This window comes from Panulirus ornatus, chromosome 64, assembly GCF_036320965.1.
Source record: "Panulirus ornatus isolate Po-2019 chromosome 64, ASM3632096v1, whole genome shotgun sequence".
Taxonomy (NCBI): Eukaryota; Metazoa; Arthropoda; class Malacostraca; order Decapoda; family Palinuridae; genus Panulirus; species Panulirus ornatus.
Window position 1 is genome coordinate 21,126,297 of NC_092287.1, and position 17,523 is coordinate 21,143,819.

The following is a 17,523-nucleotide window of genomic DNA, read 5'->3' on the forward strand; positions in this document are numbered from 1 at the left end:
CATTTCTGGCATCAAAAGAAATTGCTTTTTGAACTTAAAAAATATTCCCAAGGTGTGGTAAAACTACAGGCACCTATTATGTACATAATCTTTTTTTTACTGAGGTACAAGAGAGATGACAATTGAATATACAGATTGCGAAACTTGCTCTCTTACTCCTCGCAAGTGCTGGTTGACTGGAGTGCAATGAACTCCATTCCTAATATATGTTACCATAGAAAATGTTTGTGTGTGTGTGTGTGTGTGTGTGTGTGTGTGCACGGCCAGGTGTGAGCTCCATGAGGACATGCGGGTATAACTGATCTCTTAGCTAAGCATTTGTTGAGATGCCTGTTTGCTATTGATGATACCTAGCAATTTCAGTCCTTTTCATTTCACCCTATGCCTCAAAGCCTTTCCTCTCAAATCCTGTCACTATGCATATACTCCGATTTCCCAGCCAAATCTTCCTAACCTCATTTTCCACATCATCGCATCTACCACTCTCTCTCTCCCGCAATTTTGACTATGTCTCATGCAGACTTGATTCAGCCAGTCTCCCCTACAACTTTACCTCTCCTGAAAGCAGGTGGTACAAGATGGGGTACCATCGATATTGCCCTGAAAGCTGGTGTGGAGGTAATAGAATACAGTGTCCTTACTGCAAGCGTAAGGGTCCAATGACTATCCTGGGAACGTGTGTGAAGGTACCACCAATATCATGAGGACATGATGGTACTTGGGGCTCAGGGTTTAGGGGTACCATCGAAGGGTGTCTGATAGGGCAAGTGTACGGTTACCAATGATAGTGAGGGGGTAACACAGATGGTGTCCTGTGACAAACGTGAGTTCCACCAATATTTTCCTGATTGCAGGTGTGGGATACTTCCGATATTGTCCTGAAGAGATAGTGAAAGTGCCACCGATGATGCCATGTGGACAAGTATCGGGGTACCAGCAATAGTGGCAACATCAATAATTTCCTGTGGTTTCCTGGGGGCCGTTGTGGGGGGGTCCTACCGATGTCTTCCCAAGAGCGGATATGGCAGGACCACTGATAAATGTCCTAAAGGCAGGTGTCAGGTGGAGAGGCTCGGCAAAGTTGCTACCACCAGGTGGCAATTTTCGAAACAATATGAGGCCGACCTTGAAGGTGGAATTGTCACTGACACACGCCGTGCTCGACTCAAAGGCTAGTTAGAATCTACATGACTCATAGGCAAAGCAAACTCATGGAAATGAAGATATATATATATATGAGAGAGAGAGAGAGAGAGAGAGAGAGAGAGAGAGAGAGAGAGAGAGAGAGAGAGAGAGTACACTGGGTGTGACAATTTTCCGAGGAAATCCAATGTCAGAATGAATATATGCTAAGCTTTACCGGGTTTTAATTTGTGGGGAACTCAGGGTAAAACATTCTGTGCTAAGTTTAGAACAGAATACCTCTAGAAACCGCTACAAAAATCTTCAGCCGGAGCAATTACACACTACTTGTATTGTTAGGTGTATTACCAGTGTGATAGCTAATTGACTTAGATATGTAAAATGCCTGCGAATGCTGAGGGAGCACAAATAAGTGTACTAAAACTAGAACCAACACATATCTACGGCCACTTACAACTTTCACGGGTCATCCCAATACCTTATATTAATTTTTCAATATGTGGTAGACTTGTGTGAGAGGCCAGGTTCCTGTGTCCCTCATACTCGCGTTATTACCCGCCATGTTGTTCGTGTTGTGTGTGTGGAACGTAGACGCACCACATTATGGAATTGCTCGGCGAAATGTAATTATAACTGCCATATCTATGGCTGGCAATGTTTGACTACTCCGTTTTCTTATGGTTTTTAAATGGTTGGATTATACATAAATAAAGGTTCAGTAACTTTTTTTTTAGGGCAGCCTATCTCGCTCTATGGGCAAACTTCCTTATGGCGTTGAAAAAAAACATGGGTTCGCCATAATGACATTTTCAAGCAGTTTTGTGGGTCTTTCAATCTACTTTTCCTCGCCACTATTCTCTTTATAATGTTCACTGCTCTGATGTCTTAAATCGGAACTTACTATTCAGCGTCAAAAGAATAACATAATCATACATTGCCAAGCATACAAGGCCAAACGGGGCCTTTTCCTTTCGTCTCATAAATGTAAAGGAAAGACAGGGTAGGCTGGGTGTCCTGGTCGTGTGTTTCTTTGATAAACTGACAAGGTGCTGTTAGCGGGGGTGACGTAGGCCAGTTCATTCACCCATAGCAGCTGGTTGGTTGACTGGCTATGGCCTATCAACGATTAGGGTTACAAGGCCGTCAGCGTCAAGCCTACATCCATCATCCGAAGAACTTTTAACGCCTTTTTCAGGTTTTATTCTTCTACCAGTCTTTATGCTTGTAGCCTATGCTATCCCTGTGTAGATATATGATTATTTTTTATCTCTCCTAATACTGTTCATGAGAAAAACTTTAAAACTTATAATCACTGCTTTTATCATTATTAATAATAGTATTCCAGGAAGAAGTATATCAATTGAGGAGCTGTGTGGTAAAAGGTTTTCAGCCTCCACCTTTTCATAAAAAGAATTTTCACAGACAAATTAGTGATTCGTTTTTTTTTCAGTGGACAATATATCAAGTGGAAAGTCACCCTTAAAGGTAAACATAATAATAATATCCCATAAAATTTTTCTGGTCATAAACCTTATGGCAGTGGTTCTTTTACTATGACGGTTAGTTTATTTTTAATTCCACGTTATAATCATATCCATTGATTTTCCCTATACAAGAGTTTTTGCAAACACTGTGATTCTGATTAACGAAAAAAAATGGCACCATCTTGATCCAGGCAGTGTTTAAAGTCAAACCGATCCATCTCACATGAGGTTCCGGTCAAAGACCCTAGACAACCCTAATCTACATCGCATAGTCTACCTTGTGTAATGAGCCTGTCGCCCGATCCCCGACCCTACTCTACCTTGCATAGTCTACTTTGCGTAACTAGCCAGTACCCCACCCCCCCTACTCTACTCCTACCTCGCGTAGTCTACCTTGCGTAATTAGCCCGTCGCCCGATCCCCCGACCCTACTCTACCTTGCATAGTCTACTTTCGTAACTATCCTGTTCCCTGGTCCTTCTAGCCTACCCTACCTCGCGTAACTCGCATATCCCATCCAAACCCAAAGACGACGAAAGGGTCAGTAAAACAATGCCGAAAAAAGCTAGGCCAAATGTTAACCCACTAGAGCCAATAAGTCGGCAAAATAACTAAGTTTTATAATCAATTCACTCATACACTTCCTTCTACACTAATAAGTATGCGTCGCTATTGTATTACTATTAGTCAACTTCAACCAGCCTTGAACCTAGTTCGCTTTGAGGTCGAGCGGATAGTGTAAGGTTATGATGTCAGTTGTTCTATGTAAGGTGCCGGTTGTTTAACAAGTGGTGTTCTAAATAAGGTGTTAGCTGTTCGAAGATGCTAGAGATTCTAAGCAAGGTGTTGGCTGTTCTGTGTACGAAAGCAGTTAACACACCATCTGCACAGCTTCTAGCAATGTAACTTTTTTTTTCACACAAAAATAAACATAGGCAGTATCATTAAAATATTATAAGAATTGTTACCGTTGACTTTGTTATTACTTTTAAAAGCTCTTTATTTGGTAAGTACAAAGTGCGTCATATCAGACCGGATGTTAGTAGTATGATAACTTACGCCTAGACATCTGTGTGGTGGTCTGTGTACCACACGCTACAAGACATAGATCCGGTACGAGGTTCACGACTATGAGGTGCCGAAGGAGGTGTTTGTCAATTCTCAGCTCGAAAGATGGATGCTCCGAGTCTACTGAAGCTGCCCCATCTCTACTTTCCTTCCATGAACTCTAGGATACACTCATACGCTAACAGAGATGTCGACTTCAAACATGGCGGGTGAACTAGGCTTGGTGTTGGTTTGCTTGCGAAGCTACAATCCTGCACCCAGTTAACCTTCTATAAATAACCTTTTAAAAGCCTTGCCAAGCGGTCATGCGTAGTCTTTGGTTCTGGTACATTAAGCCCCTGACTCTCGGGTATGATGGTACTACCCGTGAACACAATGGCGTTGCCTATGGACAGTTCCTGAAAGCTTCATCTGGAGCCACTCACCCTCTTCTCTACCTACTCACACACACACACACACACACACCTTACGTTCTTGATACAATCTCTTCCCTGCTACCTAATAGCTTTCCTCCTACGATATATATTCGTTACACCTTCTAAAAAGCATCTGTATCAATTCTATCATATGCTTTCTCCAGATCCACAAATACCACATGTAAATCCTTTCTCTCTAGTGTATTTCTCAAACACATCCTCTACCACAGTTGAAACCACATTGTTCCTCCCCAAGTGTGATCCCCTGTGCATGTCACCATCCTCTCAAACACCACTTTTCCACATGATTTACCAAGTAAACTCAACAAACTTATAACTCTGTAATATGAACATTCACCTCTGTCCCGCTTGCTTTTTTTGCAGTAGCACTAAACATGCATTCCGCTAATCCTCAGGCACCAACTAATCTGAAAAATCCTAATCTGTCAGTCAACAATAGTCATCCCCTTTCTTACGAAATTCAGCTGCAGTACCATCTATTCCAGTCACCTTGCCATATTTCGTCTTGCGCAAGGCTTTTACGACCTCGTCTCTCTTCATCTAACCATATGGCATGACTTACCACTTCGCTTACGTCTCTGACCCATACATCCTACATTTACAACGCTTTAAGCAAACACATTCATCTGTCGAAAATGCTCGCTAAGCCTCTTCATCACGGTCTGTTCCCACTTCTCCATTTGCCCTCTTCATCGATGTTCCATGTGTTTTCTTGTTTTTCTTATACAAGTAACCTGTGAAAACACCTTACTCAGCCTGAAGTTTACTGGTCACCTTCCTACCTCCCATCTTCCGCATACCACTCACTTCTCTAACGCATGCCAGCACTGCTTCCCTATTTTCTTTGTTAGCCGAAACGGCCATCCTATTGACGCTCTCTCTCTCTCTCTCTCTCTCTCTCTATATATATATATATATATATATATATATAACCTAGCATCAGCCAGGTACCCATTTCATCGACCAACCCCCAGGGGATGAGGAACAGCTGGGTTGACTGTGGACCAACTGCCGCATCCAGGATTCGAACCAATGGGCTTAACGCTGGGCGGCCCGAGAATGCGTCACGGTCAGGAACTCTGACCGTTACATCATTCTTCAACTACTTCGTTCACTCTCCACTTTTGCCTTTCTACACGCAATCTCTCCTGGTATTTCTTAACAAGTCTTCCTAGCTCACTTACTTTCATTGTCCTTTTCTCACCAAATGTCATCTCCTCCTTAGCGAAAACCACAATTTATATTGGTTGGATGTCAGAACATTTCATACATCCTACGCTACTGTACGAATGTATCCTTCAATATTCTATGTACATGACATTTCATACATCCTAGGCAATTGTACAACTAGTGTACCCATAATATTCTATGTTCATACGTGTATCCTCAATGCTCTACATATATTCTTGTGATGGCTAATATACGTCAGTCTACAAAGGAGGGACATACCGTTTTTACTTTTAATTCTGCCAACAATAAGCACAAGTAATCCCTACACGATTAACTCAAGCTGACCTTTGATCTGACCTATAAAGGTTAGGTCAAAGGCCAGTGATGTCTAGGGTGTAGCAATGACCACTGACCTCTTATGGCACAGGGTGATAAAGATGTAGTGAAGATAAGGACAGTAAAGACGATGGCCTAGAGAATATAAGGGCAGATTGAAGATGACTGGTGTAATGAAGATGGGCTTTGATCTACCTTATAAGGGTGCAGTAAAGATATGGGTGTAAAAATGGAGTACTGAAGTTGCCGTCTGATCTGATCGGTAAGGATGTAGTAAATAAAAAAAAAAAAGGTGTCGCGAAGATGGCATCTGACCAAACATGTAAGTGTGCAGAAAAGTGTAAGAATGAGTGTTATACGATATGCCTTCAACTTGACCCATGGCACAGTAAAGATTGGTTAAGCGACCGTTTCAATGAAAAGACTATAGTGGTGGGATTTTGAACTACGGTTTATGGATAATGCAATAAACTACTTCGTGATGTCTCCCTCCAAAGTAAATTTCATTGTGGGTGTTAAACGATACACCGCAGTGGAAGACATACTGCAATTGCACGCGAATATTGACATTTATACTAATCTATATTTCTCCCTTACACTACCCGTCCCTCTCCCAACCCGATCTCTCTTCAACATCTCAGAAGGAGACACTTGAATCATTATATCCCGAGGTAAACAAAAGAGGCCGGGACTGTGGCGTCATACCGACAACAGGTTAGCTTTTAAAGTAGCACTTCCATCACCCTGTCAGGGTTTACTCATCTTATATCACCACCACCACCACTACCACTGGTACAGACGTGATCTTCATCTACACTTACTAGCCATACTTTTCGGGTTGCTTTGGAGGACATCTGCGACCAATAACTACGACAAATCATTGACATATGGCACAGATAAGACTGCTTTCATTGCAACTTCAAAAATGCCATTTCTGGAAGAAATTTACCTTGAGCAGATAGATTGAATGTCATTTTTAAACTTTAAAAACCAAGAAACACTTATAAATCACTGTTTTCCACAATCCCAAAACCCCATTGAGATTCTCAAAATGCTCAATAAACACAAATCATAACAAATAGTGATAAATGTTCCAGGTAATGAACGAGCAAGCTGGACAGGCGCCAACCGAACGACTCACCGGCTGGCAGGTCTTATTGAGGGCGTCTGCCTCGGATTTGAACTTCAGCGTAGCGATGACGAGAATTAAGAGGACCTTCATGATGACCTACTCCTGCACCAGGTTAGCCACACCTCACTGCGTTCATGGGTTTCGGCTGGGATGCGGGGAGTGACACAGGCACACCCCAAACCTCACTTGTTCCACTCACACTGGTGTCAAGGCGACCTTTGCAGCGTGACACGGGAAGTAACACAACAATTGTCACTACCACCTTCCAATGGTCGTTTAATTCTCGCTCCACGATATGGATCTCAATCGCAAAATGAAAAATGATGATGAAGGTCCCAAAAAGATGTCACTGAAGATATGCGTCGTGTTTTCCTGCCACAACTGGGCAGAATTAGTTTACTAGGACGCATTCGGCAACTGATGCGCGCGCCCGCATATGGTGGCTCGGCTCCAGGATCGATGACATACGTCAAAACTCTGCTGCTGTACTCGCTCAGCTTATCATGTCCAATGTATGCTCGTAGTTTCACACTTAGTCAAGGAAGGTTACTGAAATGAACTAGACTGTAACATTAAACCTGGTACAGAAATTTCAACAAATGAAGTTGAATGAGGTGACTTTTATTACTCAATGAGGAACACTCTTGAGACCTTCTTGGTGTAAGGAAGTTACATTTGGATTTAGACATTTGGCGGAAATAATCATCATATTGCGTAAGTCACACTCAGTCCCAGTAGCACCAAGAGAATACCTAATTACCATCGAGAATTTACCTTGAAGCAAGACTATTGCACACTCATGGTCATACATAACCTGAAGGGAGTAGGTGTCACCTGTAGGAGGGTTCTGAAATAAATGCCCTGGGCGACCCTCAGTGACCTCTGTGTGGTCCTAGGCATTGCTACTGACTCCATGGGACTATTAACAATGATCGATGCAATACAGCAATCAAATAGAGCAAAGCTGATGACAAATACATCAAACAGCACAGATTGTTGGGATCTTTCAAGGCTATTCAGGAAAATAAATCAGAAACATTGAGGTTAGTTAAAATGGTAAAAGAGGTACCTTTAAATGTATACAAAGGTATAGATAAATGTCAATCCAGAAACAAGCGGTGTTGCGCCCAGGCATTTTTTGCTCTAGACTTTTCCATTCACTGCTTCCTCAAAAATCATGTGTTAGGTAAACATCTTAACTCCGGATCACCTGCTAAAAGTCACATGGAGCCACAAGAATGTCAGTCTTATTCCCAACTAACAATTAACACTGGTGTATGTGATAATAATTATCATCGAGAGAATACAAACGTTAATTTTTACTGATGTATACTACACCAGAGGTGTGAATATATATACAATACAAGGAAATAAAGCACTCGACAGTTTATCTCGGATCTCTGGAGAATCGCTGTCTCCCTTCTCTTCCCTATGGCGGGTGCCCCTCAAATTACCAGCCACTAGTTCCTGGTTAGGTAGTTATCCTGCCATATATAGTAAACTCTGACACGCACAGGTTTCAAAGTACTTTTTTTTACACATATGTGGTTTTGCTCTCATTTCTTCGTAATGGTAGGTAATTATTTGTATTGACACGCACAGCTTTCAAAGTACTTTTTTTACATGTATGTGGTTTTGCTCTCATATTTTCGTAGTGGTAGGTAATTATTTGTATTAAGAATCCTGGTGAAAAAGTAATTTCCCCTCATTCGAAGTAGAACGTTTGCCCACGAGTTTGTATCCATCATTGCTAATGAAAATGAAATCGTAGATCTTGATTATCAACGACTTTGGCGATTCTGAATACTCTTAGCAGATCATGCTAACCTTTTTCCTAAGTTAAGCATATTGTATATTGAATATGTTGAGTGGATATATAAGCATGGGAAAATAGTTGAAATATAAAAGAAATATAGGTACTTTGCACTGGGAATCAATCTTTATATGTAGAATTATGTGAAATTCTGGAGGGACATTCTTCGACTGGGGTAGGGATGACTTATGTCACCTCTTTTTTTTTTTTTTTGAGATAATGCAATTCCCCCCCCCCCCCCCCCGATAAATGTATGCCAATCAAAACCAGCAAAGTGAAGGGAGTGTATTAACATTCCTTGCGAATTTGAATGCTCTAAACATAAAGCCTAGAATTTTGGTCAACTTTTTCACTTCTTACTTCCCTTTTGTTCCTAAAATTTGTTGCACTTTCCTCACCTAAATTATGTAACAATATAATTCTAGCAGAATATTGTTCTCTCGTTTTTACTAATCTGTAAAACACTGCATGTATTGATTTACATTTATTTGACAAATGTGGCATAAAAAGGCCATTTTCTTGTGTAGCTTTATTTCCAGGCTTTTATTGGGGTCCGCTGATTCTGATACCTTACAGCAGACCATGATCTATGTCATAAAAATACATCTGATTGGGAATAAGTCCCAATACTGATCCTTTTAGGACTGCACTTAATACATCTAAGCTTGATGAGGCTTGACATGTAATCGCTACATTTCTGTTTATATTGTGTAGCCTGTCAACCATTTTTGTACGTCTAAATCATGAGAGTTAAGTTTAGATGGTAATCTTCGATGTTGGAATTTATCGAAAGCTTTCTGAAAATCTAAATAAGTGACATGAACCACTTTATAATTCACACTAATCATAAAGATCAATATCTGTTAGACATGGTTTTCGACGAAATCGTTCATGTGACAAAAATACCAATTAAGCTGTGATCCTAAGTTATCTACACTTATGTTTTAAATAATGATTTCCACAAGTCTACCAAAAGCGGACATCTTGGGTGCATTAATGTATGTGTGTAGAAAGAAAATGTCACAGCCTGAGGGTGTAAAGATGGGTGTTTGATGGCATAGTAGTCCCGACGGTGTCGTATGGATTCAAGGCACAGATCTTAGGTTAAAGAAAAAGGGGGGAGGGGAGAAAGAATACTTCCCACGTATTCCCTGCGTGTCGTAGAAGGCGACTAAAAGGGAAGGGAGCGGGGGGCTGGAAATCCTCCCCTCTCGTTTTTTTTTTTTTTTTTTTTTCCAAAAGAAGGAACAGAGAAGGGGGCCAGGTGAGGATATTCCCTCAAAGGCCCAGTCCTCTGTTCTTAGCGCTACCTCGCTAATGCGGGAAATGGCGAATAGTATGAAAAAAAAAAATATATATATATATATATATATATATATATATATATATATATATATATATATATATATATATATATATATAGTGTTGTAGAGGAGGGCACTGCTGGTCCTTACTCCTCCTCACCGAGCAGGTGGCAGCGGAAGGCGTGACGAAGAATGTGTTATTGTGATCAGTGAAGAGCCATCATTCTTTTACTTGACGAGACGTAGAGAGGAACTGTTGCTGACCGACGGGGAATCGCAAGCGACAAGGTGAATTGGTCATAGCGCTTCAGGGTTGCAGCAAGGTAGTCGCTTAGATGTGGTGTAGCTTGTGTTGCCTCGCAGCTTTGGGCTTCGGTACTCCGTTCGAAGCAGACGACAACCAGATACTCCAGACTCCCCTGGTCGACCTCTGATCATGGGTTTCAGCTCTCGCTCCGTCAACCTGTCCTGGACGCCCTCCCAGGACACGCACAATCATGGTGTTTTTTTGACAAGAAAATAGTGAAGTTGGAGAAAAATGTAGCTTAGACATTGAAGCTTATTGATACAGTGGTGAAATTGATGAGAACTGCTATTGACGTTTGTGTGAATAAATTGTACATTTCCTTTTCCATAGCCAGAGGTTGAACCATTATGTGACATTCTTTTTTTTTTCATTCATTTCAATCTAAAAGTTTGTTTTCTAAATTGTTTCTTACATTTTTCATATGTATATATATGTATGTGTGTGGGTGTGTGTGTATGTGCGTATGTGTGTGTATGTGTGTGTGTGTGTATATGTATATATATATGTATATTATCCCTGGGGATAGGGGTGAAAGAGTACTTCCCACGTATTCCTCGCGTGTCGTAGAAAGCGACTAGAGGGGACGGGAGCGGGGGGCCGGAAATCCTCCCCTCCTTGTATTAACTTTCTAAAATGGGAAACAGAAGAAGGAGTCACGCGGGGAGTGATCATCCTCCTCGAAGGCTCAGAGTGGGGTGCCTAAATGTGTGTGGATGTAACCAAGATGTGAAAAAAGGAGAGATAGGTAGTATGTTTGAGGAAAGGAACCTGGATGTTTTGGCTCTGAGTGAAACGAAGCTCAAGGGTAAAGGGGAAGAGTGGTTTGGAAATGTCTGGGGAGTGAAGTCAGGGGTTAGTGAGAGGACAAGAGCAAGGGAAGGAGTAGCAATACTCCTGAAACAGGAGTTGTGGGAGTATGTGATAGAATGTAAGAAAGTAAATTCTCGATTAATATGGGTAAAATTGAAAGTTGATGGAGAGAGGTGGGTGATTATTGGTGCATATGCACCTGGGCATGAGAAGAAAGATCATGAGAGGCAAGTGTTTTGGGAGCAGCTGAATGAGTGTGTTAGCGGTTTTGATGCACGAGACCGGGTTATAGTGATGGGTGATTTGAATGCAAAGGTGAGTAATGTGGCAGTTGAGGGAATAATTGGTATGCATGGGGTGTTCAGTGTTGTAAATGGAAATGGTGAAGAGCTTGTAGATTTATGTGCTGAAAAAGGACTGATGATTGGGAATACCTGGTTTAAAAAGCGAGATATACATAAGTATACTTATGTAAGTAGGAGAGATGGCCAGAGAGCGTTATTGGATTACGTGTTAATTGACAGGCGTGCGAAAGAGAGACTTTTGGATGTTAATGTGCTGAGAGGTGCAACTGGAGGGATGTCTGATCATTATCTTGTGGAGGCTAAGGTGAAGATTAGTATGGGTTTTCAGAAAAGAGGAGTGAATGTTGGGGTGAAGAAGGTGGTGAGAGTGAGTGAGCTTGGGAAGGAGACCTGTGTGGGGAAGTACCAGGAGAGACTGTGTACAGAATGGAAAAAGGTGAGAACAATGGAAGTAAGGGGAGTGGGGGAGGAATGGGATGTATTTAGGGAATCAGTGATGGATTGCGCAAAAGATGCTTGTGGCATGAGAAGAGTGGGAGGTGGGCTGTTTAGAAAGGGTAGTGAGTGGTGGGATGAAGAAGTAAGAGTATTAGTGAAAGAGAAGAGAGAGGCATTTGGACGATTTTTGCAGGGAAAAAATGCAATTGAGTGGGAGAAGTATAAAAGAAAGAGACAGGAGGTCAAGAGAAAGGTGCAAGAGGTGAAAAAAAGGGCAAATGAGAGTTGGGGTGAGAGACTATCAGTAAATTTTAGGGAGAATAAAAAGATGTTCTGGAAGGAGGTAAATAGGGTGCGTAAGACAAGGGAGCAAATGGGAACTTCAGTGAAGGGCGTAAATGGGGAGGTGATAACAAGTAGCGGTGATGTGAGAAGGAGATGGAATGAGTATTTTGAAGGTTTGTTGAATGTGTCTGATGACAGAGTGGCAGATATAGGGTGTTTTGGTCGAGGTGGTGTGCAAAGTGAGAGGGTTAGGGAAAATGATTTGGTAAACAGAGAAGAGGTAGTAAAAGCTTTGCGGAAGATGAAAGCCGGCAAGGCAGCAGGTTTGGATGGTATTGCAGTGGAATTTATTAAAAAGGGGGGTGACTGTATTGTTGACTGGTTGGTAAGGTTATTTAATGTATGTATGACTCATGGTGAGGTGCCTGAGGATTGGCGGAATGCGTGCATAGTGCCATTGTACAAAGGCAAAGGGGATAAGAGTGAGTGCTCAAATTACAGAGGTATAAGTTTGTTGAGTATTCCTGGTAAATTATATGGGAGGGTATTGATTGAGAGGGTGAAGGCATGTACAGAGCATCAGATTGGGGAAGAGCAGTGCGGTTTCAGAAGTGGTAGAGGATGTGTGGATCAGGTGTTTGCTTTGAAGAATGTATGTGAGAAATACTTAGAAAAGCAAATGGATTTGTATGTAGCATTTATGGATCTGGAGAAGGCATATGATAGAGTTGATAGAGATGCTCTGTGGAAGGTATTAAGAATATATGGTGTGGGAGGCAAGTTGTTAGAAGCAGTGAAAAGTTTTTATCGAGGATGTAAGGCATGTGTACGTGTAGGAAGAGAGGAAAGTGATTGGTTCTCAGTGAATGTAGGTTTGCGGCAGGGGTGTGTGATGTCTCCATGGTTGTTTAATTTGTTTATGGATGGGGTTGTTAGGGAGGTAAATGCAAGAGTCCTGGAAAGAGGGGCAAGTATGAAGTCTGTTGGGGATGAGAGAGCTTGGGAAGTGAGTCAGTTGTTGTTCGCTGATGATACAGCGCTGGTGGCTGATTCATGTGAGAAACTGCAGAAGCTGGTGACTGAGTTTGGTAAAGTGTGTGGAAGAAGAAAGTTAAGAGTAAATGTGAATAAGAGCAAGGTTATTAGGTACAGTAGGGGTGAGGGTCAAGTCAATTGGGAGGTGAGTTTGAATGGAGAAATACTGGAGGAAGTGAAGTGTTTTAGATATCTGGGAGTGGATCTGTCAGCGGATGGAACCATGGAAGCGGAAGTGGATCATAGGGTGGGGGAGGGGGCGAAAATTTTGGGAGCCTTGAAAAATGTGTGGAAGTCGAGAACGTTATCTCGGAAAGCAAAAATGGGTATGTTTGAAGGAATAGTGGTTCCAACAATGTTGTATGGTTGCGAGGCGTGGGCTATGGATAGAGATGTGCGCAGGAGGATGGATGTGCTGGAAATGAGATGTTTGAGGACAATGTGTGGTGTGAGGTGGTTTGAGCGAGTGAGTAACGTAAGGGTAAGAGAGATGTGTGGAAATAAAAAGAGCGTGGTTGAGAGAGCAGAAGAGGGTGTTTTGAAATGGTTTGGGCACATGGAGAGAATGAGTGAGGAAAGATTGACCAAGAGGATATATGTGTCGGAGGTGGAGGGAACGAGGAGAAGAGGGAGACCAAATTGGAGGTGGAAAGATGGAGTGAAAAAGATTTTGTGTGATCGGGGCCTGAACATGCAGGAGGGTGAAAGGAGGGCAAGGAATAGAGTGAATTGGAGCGATGTGGTGTACAGGGGTTGACGTGCTGTCAGTGGATTGAATCAAGGCATGTGAAGCGTCTGGGGTAAACCATGGAAAGCTGTGTAGGTATGTATATTTGCGTGTGTGGACGTATGTACATGTGTATGGGGGGGGGGGGTTCGGCCATTTCTTTCGTCTGTTTCCTTGCGCTACCTCGCAAACGCGGGAGACAGCGACAAAGTATAAAAAAAAAAAAAAAAAAAAAATATATATATATATATATATATATATGCTGTGGTTTCGGTGCATTACACATGACAGCTAGAGACTGAGTGTCAACAAAAGTGGCCTTTGTTGTCTTTTCCTAGCGCTAACTCGCGCGCACGCCGGGGGGAGGTTGGTGCCTTTTCATGTGCGGCGGAGTGGCGGCGGGAATGGATGAAGGCAGCATGTATGAATATGTACATGTGTATATATGTATGTGTCTGTGTATGTATATGTATGTATACGTTGAAATGTATGGGTATGTGTATGTGCGTGTATGGGCGTTTATGTATATACATATGTATGTGGGTGGGTTGGGCCATTCTTTTGTCTGTTTCCTTGCGCTATCTCGCTAACGCGAGAGACAGCGACAAAGTGTGTTTGCCTAGAACACCCTCAGCATTTATCCTCCCTCCCCCTAAAATCCAATTTCTTGCTTTTACACAAAGTGCAGTCTTGGGCAATTCTAAGCAAATGTTCCATCAGTCAAACCTAAATGCTGCACAAATGAGGGTGATATCCAAGTTATCATCCCTTAAAAACATTGCAAGCCGTTGACATTAATCTTAACCACAGACCACACAATTACATCCACTCACAATGCCAGATCTCAGTCACCGGCTAGAGAAACTGATCTTTCAGATGTGTAACAGATGTCTTCATTGGTTTCTTCATCGTACATCACTTCCTTTCATAAACGACTACTCAGAGCTCTGGTCATATGGCAGCCACTCCCACTCAAACATTCAAATGTCTCCCCGAATCCTCACACTTTTAAAGAGCACTAACACAAAATATATGATTCCACTACTCTGCAGAACCCCATTCACACACTATGCATTTTTCAACAGTGGGATGAAAAGCAAACATACAGAACATAACTTTCTCCATAAACACAGTATATACACAGCCCTCATTCAAGAAACCAGACCTGTGCCCAAATATATATTCCCTCGCTTCTATAACTAGAGCCACAGTAAGACAGGCAAGAAGGACAAGACCTCATGACACATATACTACAATCAATCCAAAACACAAAACAGATCACAATCAGGGACAACAATCTTGAAATGCTATCTAAGAAAATAGAACCACAACACATTCTACAACATACACAACACATGCATACTGTACCTCAGTACTTGTCTTCCCATTTACACTCATCATCTACAGATCCTGACCAACACACCTGGAAATTTCAGTGCCCACCATCCTGCTTGGCTTGACTCACATTCAAAATTTCTGAGGCAAACTACTCATAAACTAAATGTATTCTTTCAGTATCTTCAACCTATGTAACCAGCCAACCAAACACCCAGCTCACCACTTCCAAAGTCATTAGAAATTGCATTTTGCACACCAGCACTGCACACAAGAACCACATGCAAGCATGCTATATGATCTCTTCCCTCATCTGGTCTGAAATCACTTTTCCAAACCCATCTAATTCAGAGATTAGAAATAAAAAGAGAGAAAGAAGAAAAAGCAGATTGGTCAACATTCCATTTATTGCAAGCTTCAAAACTTCATCATAGATCACTTCCATCTCTTGATCATGCCATCTCATGTTTCACCAACACCATCAACTAAGTCAGTGAAAAGCATATTTCCCATGGACACAGGAGCAACGTAACCTCCATTACTCCTTACACAGCGTAATCCTCATAAAGGAATGAACCATACTCAGACAAACACACTCATTCTAAAAAGAAACCCCGGAATAAATCGGCAATCAAAACAACACCATTACCAACCTTATTACAGAAAAGCAAGCAACGAACGAACATGCCCTTCTAAACAAAATGAACAAGATCAGTAACACCCACCTATGGTGCATGGTAAACAAAATTGACATGTGTAGCACCCCATGCGCTACATACAATGTACTTCTGACCCATACAAACAATATCATTCTCCCAAAGAACACACAAACATTCTCAAAATAGTCATAAGCCACCCACTTCCGTAATAAAGGACAGTCTTGAAAACCCTACACAAGTTCCATCCTAGAACAAAAGTTCATTCACCCTTATTACCAATAAAACAAATATTTTGAACCTAAAAGAAATACCTTGAAGCAAACACTGAAAATACATCAAACTTCCAGATAAAACAACTTAGCCCAGTTGCAATTCAATAATTACACATATCTTCAACCTTTTGTGGTTATACATCATCTAGGCTGCATGATGAAATCAATAGGATATAGACAATGAATATCTCAGGAAGTTATCAGATTCAGTTCAGTATAGACTGAAAAAGATTAACAGAGAGAGAGGCAACAAGACAAAGTACTAAAAGTTAATTGTGTAGGCATTATTTCAGCCTTTCTTGGTTATGTTTTCATGTTGTATCTATTTTGATTCCTTTTTCCTCCATCTCTTTTCTAGGTAATGTTTATTCCAGTATTTCCTTCTTGGGTTTTCATTAACCTGTCTCCATCTCTTTACAAATCTTCCTGTACGTCTATGCCCAAGTTGATCATCATTTCCTTTCTTTCCTGTGTTTCCAATGTTTTCAGTTTTGAATCTTTTGTTTTCCTCATATCATAGTTACACTTTTTAAACTCTTGGTCTCTTCCCTAGTAGAAACAAATATCTGTTTGATTTTGTAGGTATATGAACTTACATTCATCTCCTCATTTGCTTATTTGTCACATTTGCAGCCATTTTCTGGACAAGCATAACAGCATTCTTCCTTATCATAACATCCGCTGACATCAAAATTTCCAAAGAGGAGTGCTTCCTTGCACATCTTGAGGTGATTATACTCATATTTAAAAAATTCTCTGCACTTGCCTCTTCTATATGTCTGCATGTATCATTAACTTTCATCCTATTTATTGGTGTCTCTTCATTTTCTTCACTTTTTTCCACATGCTTTCATCTATCACACTTTTTTCGCTTTCATATGGTTTCATTTTGTTTTTCACTTCACTTATCAAAATTTTTGGTATATTTCTCTTGTTTATATTTACTTGCCTCACCCTCTCTGCTCTCATTAGCCATTGTCTTCATTGTGTATTTCTTCTGATTGGCAGTCATGTTTTTCTTGTCCACAGGTATGGGGTCAGGTGTGCAGTAGAGCCAGTCAGGAGACATCTTGATCCATGCACTGCTTAATGGGTGAACTTCCTCTGTTCATTTCTTCATATCTGAATGCTGTTGGTCTACTAATGAAGTGCATAACAAAGAAAGGTTTGGATTAAAGCTCCATTTCCAACCTTCTGTCTTATTACCATCTTAACTCTAATATATAGTTAAACATACATGAATGTGTATATAATTTTTCCTATTTCATTGCAGAAAGTTGAGAATGAAATCTTTACAAGAGATGTAAGAATATTCACCCTTGCTGCCATGCTAAGAAAGCAGAGTATGTTGCCCATACAGATAAAAACATTAAAGAAATTGAAAGATGGTAGTTGTACAATTCAATTTAATCTAAAAATATCACAGTTGCATCACAGGCCCATTCTCTAAAAATAAGCTAAAA

The 17,523-nt window shown here is 41.2% G+C and overlaps 1 protein-coding gene and 1 long non-coding RNA gene across 3 annotated transcripts in view; one reads left to right on the top strand and one right to left on the bottom strand.

Moving 5' to 3' along the window:
* LOC139746327 (endosome/lysosome-associated apoptosis and autophagy regulator family member 2-like) overlaps positions 1–7,165 on the bottom strand; it is a 55,878-nt gene extending 48,713 nt beyond the window's left edge. For both annotated transcript variants that reach the window (XR_011712135.1, XM_071657469.1), the window contains exon 1: positions 6,780–7,165. Coding sequence is in view for 1 of the 2 variants with exons in the window: in XM_071657469.1 (XP_071513570.1) it covers positions 6,780–6,860 (81 nt within the window). In the remaining variant the exon portion in view is untranslated. The remainder of the gene's footprint in view (positions 1–6,779) is intronic.
* On the top strand, positions 6,248–17,302 carry LOC139746328 (uncharacterized). The gene is made up of 3 exons (XR_011712136.1): positions 6,248–6,352; positions 6,736–6,881; positions 17,090–17,302. It is a non-coding gene; the product is annotated as an uncharacterized lncRNA (long non-coding RNA).
* The last annotated feature ends 221 nt before the right edge of the window (positions 17,303–17,523 follow it).